The sequence below is a fragment of the Pavona decussata genome, unplaced genomic scaffold (genome assembly GCF_977016875.1).
Source record: "Pavona decussata unplaced genomic scaffold, jaPavDecu1.1 SCAFFOLD_121, whole genome shotgun sequence".
NCBI lineage: Eukaryota > Metazoa > Cnidaria > Anthozoa > Scleractinia > Agariciidae > Pavona > Pavona decussata.
Genome location: NW_028145535.1, coordinates 37041 through 45000, shown reverse-complemented (window position 1 = coordinate 45000; position 7960 = coordinate 37041). Strand labels below are relative to the sequence as shown.

Below are 7960 nucleotides of genomic sequence, written 5' to 3'. Positions count from 1 at the left end.
TCGTTCAGACAAATTAAATTGTTACATCTTATGAATTCTTTTTTGTGGGTAAAAGTCATCCTTCAAAGGGGCTTTTTCAACTAATTTAAAAATCAATTGAAAAAGCTAGAAGACATATTGGGATGCCTCAAGTTGTTTAATTACACCTTTAGTTTCCTATGCGTATGAAATTAAATATATATATATATATATATATATTAGCTATAGATGACCAGGGTGGGAATAGATTGCCAGTTGCTAAACATGGACTACGGTATTCTCCCTTTGAAAAATAGTTATTGATATTTTTTCTCTTTTTTTAATTTAATTTTGGTACAGCATTGATCCGAAAACAAGTTTTAAAATGCCCAGGACAAAAGTTACCCTAAGATTTATCGGTAGAGAATCGTTCAGACATAAACAAAGACATAAAAAAGATGATACTATAACGTGTACTTGAAAATATAAAAAGTGCAAATGCAAGAAGCTTGTGATAACTAGTAGTCGAAAACAAGGCACAATTTGACAAGCCAGTCAGCATATCTGTGAAGGCAAGATTTATCGTCAGAATGTGGTATACTTCAGTTTCCTAGAAGCTTTCGACTCCTGTAGATTACGATACAGAGAAGAAGATTGCCAGGAGTCGAGAGAGCGCTGCAATAATTCCAAGTGCGAAATGTAGCATCGTTATCAAGCCTTTGGACATTGTGCTGTTGTGAAGAAGTTTTGTTAGTCTGCGGCGAATTGTCCCAGATTACCTTTGCTTTGTAAAGTCGTCCGACCAAGTGAAGTTGACGACTTGCTTTTGAAGAGAGATTTCACATGTATTACGGCATCTCGTTCACTCACTCACTCACTCACTCACTTACTTAGAAATGGCTACTTCAATGTATTTAATTTTGTTCAGCCTTTGGACAAACCAGACAAAACACTTTTCGACATCTGCAAATCTAATAATCAATTTTAGAAAACAGCAGGTGTTTACCTTTTGTTATTTGTCCAGTGCAATTGTATTTTGCGTTTTCTTGGGATGTCTCTAAATATGGTAATTGTTCTTTGTTTTAATATACGACAAATGAATACGAGTTCTGTTTAAGGTGTTTTATTGCGGACGAGGAATTAATTGAGCAGTTTCTTGTTTACTGAGGAGTCTCTGTCCCAATTTTATCCGCAAATTTTCTGATATTCAGCTGACATTTTAAGTTAATTCCCAAATTTCAAGTATAGAAATTTGTTGTGAGCGTTTGTCCAAGATATTATTATTGTTTTTGAATTTTATCAACTAAAGGTACCGTGATATAATAGACAGAAGAATGGCAAAACGAATTTCTAAAAGTGATATTTGTTCTAGATAGGGACTTTAAATTTCAGTCGTCTAGAAAAACAACTGAAATTGTTTCGATAAATCAAATACGAACTTGCCTCCAAAAGAAACCACCTTTAATTAAACTGCAAGACAGAAAAACAGTAGGCGGACAAGTACTTTTCACTAAAACAGTGCCATCACGGGAACAAAGCAATCATTCTGTCAGCATGATCCAATCGCAGACGGAGAAATCAACCGAGAAAAAAAGAAAATAAATCAAATAAAATCAAATTCTCCATTTTTTATGTAGTACAGTTTCGAGGGTTTTTATTTAACAGTGGGATTTTCAACTGATGCACTAGGACTTTGAACATTCCAAGAAAATGGCTTGACAAAAACATTGTCTCGACATTCTTCGTCGATAAAGCGGTAGGAACCTAACATGAAATAAACTATACCACGATTTGTTGCTGAATTATTTAATTTCTTGTAATGAAATCATCAGATACAAATATTTTATTTTATAAGTTGATATCAAAGTGACGACTGCTTCAGCTAAAACAAGACTTTTTTTTTCATCAAAGGAGCAAGTTTCTTTTCTCTTAATCAAAACCCCGTCCTATTTTTTTTCCAAAAAATAAGTGATTTTCCTCTTTTCGTGTATAGCTGATATTGCTTCGAATTCATTCTCGGTTCAAATAATTTTGAGGCCTTTCTCAAAGCAATTTCCATATCTATATCTACTTGTCGCAATTTTGGACAAACGAATAAAAATAGTTAAATGACAACAGGATATTTGTTAAATGCATGTAATATTTAAACCGCAATAGTTAAATGACGGGATTGCCAATATCTGAATTTGCTTCAATTTAAAGACAATGTGTCTTTTTGCAATAAGCTTGCTATTGTATTATACTTTCTCCGGTAAGATGTAATTCCAGTAATTCGCAAATTGCAAATAATCCAACAGAGCCATTTATGATCATTAATAATCATTTCGCAGGTTTTCCGGGAAAAAAAAAACCTCCCAACTAAACATTGAAAATATTATGATGTTTTTTTTCCTTTGTTAATATCGCAATTGCTATTACTTAGATGAATTTCATTACGAACTTTACTACTCAATTCAAGTGGAAGGCAAGTCGAACAGAAATGGAATATAACAAAACAAAATAAAATAAATTCTGTCATTACTTAACACGTTAACAGCTGAGTTCTACTGAATTCGGATTGTCCCGTGATAACACATTTGTATTTTCGAGTTTATAGAAGTTTTTTGATGGAAACATATATTGCACACATATTGCCTGCCTGGCAGTTAAATGGTAGTAAAAAGTTTTAGATTTAACACCTTCCAAAAGGAGAAATATTTTATCGTAACCCTATCCTATGAAAAGTAATTTCTACGGTAAAACAAATTTATGGTAATTTTAGCATCACCATGATTTAACAAATTGTTCAATTTTAGCTATATTTATCAAGATAATTTTCATCGCTCAGTTCGAACGTTCTCATAACAACCGCAAAGCGACAAGCATTGAACGGGTAAATGCTTACTGAAACATATATAAATTCGGGCATCCAATGTTTCAATTCGTTGGATATCTGATTGGATGACTTTAAATCAAGAGAAAATTAATCGCCTGAGAAATTTGAATTTAGTCGTCAGTTTTGTTCGGCAAACTGTCAACTCAAATTTTGTGGGCAACTTATTCTGTTGTCTTCGAAGGAGCAAAAACATTGTTAAAAATGCGAGAAAAAAGGTCAAGGAAATCTGGTAAATTCGAGGAAGAAATTCCGTCCTCTAATCTTTTTGCGACATCAATTTTCAGCTTAAACACCAGAACAGATCAGTCAGTATTAGATAACACAAATATATCTTTAAAGTGCAGAGATCGAGCACAGGAGATAGCAATTTGAAAAATTTGCTTAATGTTCTTGTTGGTTTCCCCTGATTGAGAGAAGAAAAAACGATTCTTCTTGTTTCGTGATTTTCCGTCTAAATAATTGTGACTTTCGAGTGTAGATCATACAACTTTCCTTGCGTTGAAGTTCCTCCTTTAACTAGCTTCCATATCCACTTGAAAATCAAGGGCTTAGCTAGCCTTTAATCCATTAAGCACGGGCTTAATAAGAATTTTCGTAATTACTTTTTTTTTCACAGCCGAAAGGCCGTATTTTCTGTTGCTTACTATTTAATAGCGAATACCAGCTATATCAACGTTTTGTTTTGAAAAATAAAAAAATGGCTTTTAATATTATATATTAAAAATGCTGAAAGGTTAGCAAAGGAAAAAAAGGTTACTAAAGAACTTTAAAATAGTATTGCGCACGAAAATTTAGTTTTTGACTGTTGATTTCTGCCTTACAGCGGCTTTGATAGCTGAGCGCCTGTAATTGTTAGAAAGAAAGTAGAACAGACATAAGCTGATCATTCAAAATGTTTTTTAAATGAACTTTTTCTTACTTATTTTAAGCGGAAGGTTTGATCACATTAAAAAAGAAAACATTCGCCGTATTCTATACGAGCATAACACCAAAAAGATGAAATGCAAAAAAAAAAATATAGATATATATTACTTAAAAAACAGTTACCAGTATATCCCCCGAAAAACAAAACATTAGATGGTCAACGACTTAGAAAACTGAATTAAAAGCAGCGTTTATAATCACCTGGAAATAAGTTTATTCAAAATAATATTGCATACTTTTCGTTTTCCGCTGACGTATTAATGCGGATGTGCAGATTCTACTGAGTCATTATATTGCGGATTCATTAATAGTACTTTCCGGAAAACGTTATTAACTCATAATTGTAAAACACTTTAAAACATTACTTTGTTGTCGGAACCGACAATGCTTTGGGATGAATTCGCCATGAAAGAATAAGAGATTTAGGTGGAAGAAAACAAACAATCGAACGAATGACGCTATTTGAATTACGGTTTTACCGATATAAGATAATAGTTTCAGTGGTTCTGATCGACAATAATATTCCGCAGTTTCCTTGCCTGACAGAAAAACATCTCAGTATTTATTTCCTTTGATCGAAAGGATTTTGTATTGAAATATACGTTCATGGTAAGTACGCCATCACAATGGGGTGATCAGAGAACCTGGGTTTCAAATTTCAGATTGGTTATTTTTATTTTATTTTCATCCCATTGGGTGCCGAATGACCAGCAAAAAAGTAGCATCCTTTTTGGCCACCAACGATAATTTATAGGCTCGAGCTCCCAATACCTCCAACAAGGAGGAAGGAAGTAAACTATTTGGGAAAACACGGTCGCTCAATACAGCTGGGACGCAGACAGTACCAAAGAGATACGACTTCTTATATGCGAAATTCTACTTTGAGATAGCGGATTCTAATATGTACGTAATCTTCGTTTCCATACAGTAACTGCTCATTAAAAAAAGGACAGAAAAAAGCATGACAAAATTAAGTTACTCAAAGGCTTGGTCTTTATAATGTACTGGCGCTGAAACAGAAATGATATTAATGATAATAATAATAATAATAATAATAATAATAATAATAATAATAATTTTTGTAGCGCAAATTCAACTAAAGTGTTCAAATGCGCTTTACAAATAGTATTTATAAACAATTTATATATAGTATTAAAAAGTAAACTATAAAACATAAAAATTAGATCATAAATGTTATGCTAACTAATTCTGTTAAATGAAATGTTAGAAGAGAGATGATAACAATGTTACAAAGTTATAAAATTGTTGCTCATTCTAATACAAAGTGGGGAAATAAATAGGGGAATCTTGGGCACAAAACTTAAAAACAGAAAAAGTTGTGAGATTTGTGATTTTTCGATTTAAAGCGTTGATCGTGCTAGGAAATCTGACGTCGCTTTCGATCTCATTGACATGTGTTTCTTTGTCCTGTTCTTCAGACAATCCTGGCCAAAAATTCTCGGGACAGGAACACAAAATAGCATTGTCAGTGAACATTTTCATTCTCCATATCTTAAGCCGGTCTTCAACATTTTTATTAATCTGTCTTTGCAATTTTTGGAAAGCCCCCCTCCCCCCAAACAATGTTGAGCGCAACTGGAATCACTCGGACTGTAGATAAACTCAGCATCGGAACAACATTGCTTGGGGGGGGGGGGGGAACAGTTCGTGATTAATTTTGCAAATCGTCTCATTATTTTTGGCCAGGATTGTAGATCGAAAAGAAAATGCTTTTTTCTTTATGATTTCCTATTTAAAAGCGATGAAAGTTTACGTATACTTGAGAACACCAGATGTTGTCATGCGTTCATTTTCGTTCACCCTAGCGTAATAACCTGACAACCTGACAAGTTTTGTATATTTTTTTTATGCTATACTATATCCCGATCCAAAGTAAGATGCACTATCTACTATGCCAACTCGCCTTCACAAATAGTATTTACATTGAGCACAGGCATAGGGGAAAGGCAAGCCAAGAAGTAATCGCTGCTTTTTACATTTAATTTCAGGCTGCGTTATCGTTTGATAACCAGACTGTAATCCCAAGGTTTCCTTATCAGAGATGTCTAATCCCTGGAATTCCTCAAGATGTGCAACACACAGTGCGAGACGTTGTCAACTTTGTCATCTATCCTGTGGACATACTTTTGGCTTCTTTGTCAGTCGCTTTCAACCTTCTTGTTCTGCTAGCTGTAATACAAACAAGAAGCCTACAGGTTCCTCCACTAATACTGCTTTGCAGTCTCTCAATAACTGACGTGCTATGGGCAACGTTTACTTTGATTAGAGACATCGTGACACTCACGCATGAGTACTTATGCTCAGGTAAGATTATCCGTGGGTTACCATTTACTCAGACTATAGTGTGTTGGTACCCAGGGAAGGGAGGTGGGGAGGTGGAGATTTCAGAATGTCATTTTATAAGTTTGGTTCAAATTCATTTTCACCCGGCTGAGAAGTACCAAATCACAATTGCACAACGCGGCATGTTATTCGGCCTCGTCATAGTTCGCTATAGATTTCTGTGTCCCAAATGATAGCAATCCACAAATTGTCAACCCTAAAATAGAGGTATGATCATCATTTCCGTCATTTTGTAATAGGAATCGGTTCATATAACAACGTATTTACAAGATATGGTCCGGTAGAAGAGAAATTGAAAACAAGAACCAGCTTATATTATCAGCAAATGTCCCAACAACTGTTTGGAGTTGACAAACTTTCATTTGACGTGTGAAGCTTGGCTAGCATGTGACATGGTAATTATAATTACTGTCATGATTGCCAATTGGCCGCCTTCTTGGATCCACGGTATTGAATTTCTGGATTTTCTTAACAGTTAAGGAAAGTTTCAAAATTGAATGAAAAGAAATGAATACCAATAAAAGAACACTAAAGACCAGTTTAAAATGTTTCAACATTTGCCCAACATTCGTTCAACAAAAGTCGAACGGATGTTGGGCAAATGTTGAATGAACGGAGTGTTCAAACGGTTTCAAAGCCATTCAACATTTTCAAGAACAAAAGAAAAGTTAAAGCGATGTTGAATGAAGTTTCAACCAATTTAAATTTGATTCAACACACTTTCAACAAGCTTTTAACATTTTTTTACGTTTTCAACAATTTTGAACGACCTGTTACAGTTTTGACTTAGAAGAAACAAAATCTTCGTAAGAATATGCCTTTCAGGTATCTGAAGGGAATATCTCCCTGACCTTGGATTTATTAATATTATTATTACTATTACTATTACTATTACTATTATTATTATTATTATTATTATTATTATTATTATTATTATTATTATCATTTTTTTTTATTTTGTGGGTGGGGTGGGGGAGGGGGTGAGTGGCCTTCTGTTTCTTTTATGATAAACATTGCATTTTTTTTTTGCTTATATAGAGGCACTGGAGGACTTGAAGAATGGAGTTTCAGTTCTTTGTTTTGTGGCAACCATGGGAAACCTAGCAATCATTAGTAGAGATCGCTATTTGGCGGTGAGCAAAGCTTTGTGGTACCGCACTCATGGAACACGATCACGTGTTCTCAAGCAAGCATGCGTGGTTTGGTTCCTCTCAGCTGTGATGGCGGTACTTAAATACACCAAGTTCTCATTGCACGCTTTCACGTTTCCTTTTTTCCTTCTTTGTATTCTAGTTATAGTTTTCTCTTATGTCGGAATATTCATTTCTGGCAGGCGCCAAAGGTTGGCCGTTCAACAATTTGGGGAACAAATGCAGAACATTTTAAGACGAGAGAAAAAGTTGAACAACACTATTGGCTTGATACTGATAGTTTTTTGTTTTACCTTTTTACCGGCACTGATATCTCCCTTGATTCTTTCAACACTGGGATTTTCGAACGCGGAGTTTCTTCCTTTCTGGCCATTCATGTCCCTTTTTATCACCTTAAATGGGTTACTGAATCCACTGCTTAACTATGGAAGAAATGCAGATGTCCGAAGAGCGGTACTTCGCTTGATCAGATGCACTAAGCATGTTGCAAGAGTACCCCCTAACAACGCTGCAGTAAATCAAAGAAACCGCACTAATCCTCCAAATACTGTGCCGAATACAATTAACACCGATAACACTAAAGCAGCCCCGTAAATAGTTTAAAACCAAGCCTGGTTTGGAAGGTTTCTCTTTCTGTACGGTCTCTTTAAGCCAAAACACGTCGTTTCTAAAATGGTGTTCGCCATAT

The 7960-nt window shown here is 34.7% G+C and overlaps 1 protein-coding gene across 1 annotated transcript in view; it reads left to right on the top strand.

Moving 5' to 3' along the window:
• Nucleotides 1-7866, top strand: part of LOC146469615 (adrenocorticotropic hormone receptor-like) — a 9875-nt gene extending 2009 nt beyond the window's left edge. Inside the window, exons 2-3 of the mRNA XM_085123083.1 lie at nt 5767-6082; nt 7160-7866. Of these exons, the coding sequence (XP_084979209.1) occupies nt 5767-6082; nt 7160-7866 (1023 nt within the window). The remainder of the gene's footprint in view (nt 1-5766; nt 6083-7159) is intronic.
• Nucleotides 7867-7960: the final 94 nt, after the last annotated feature.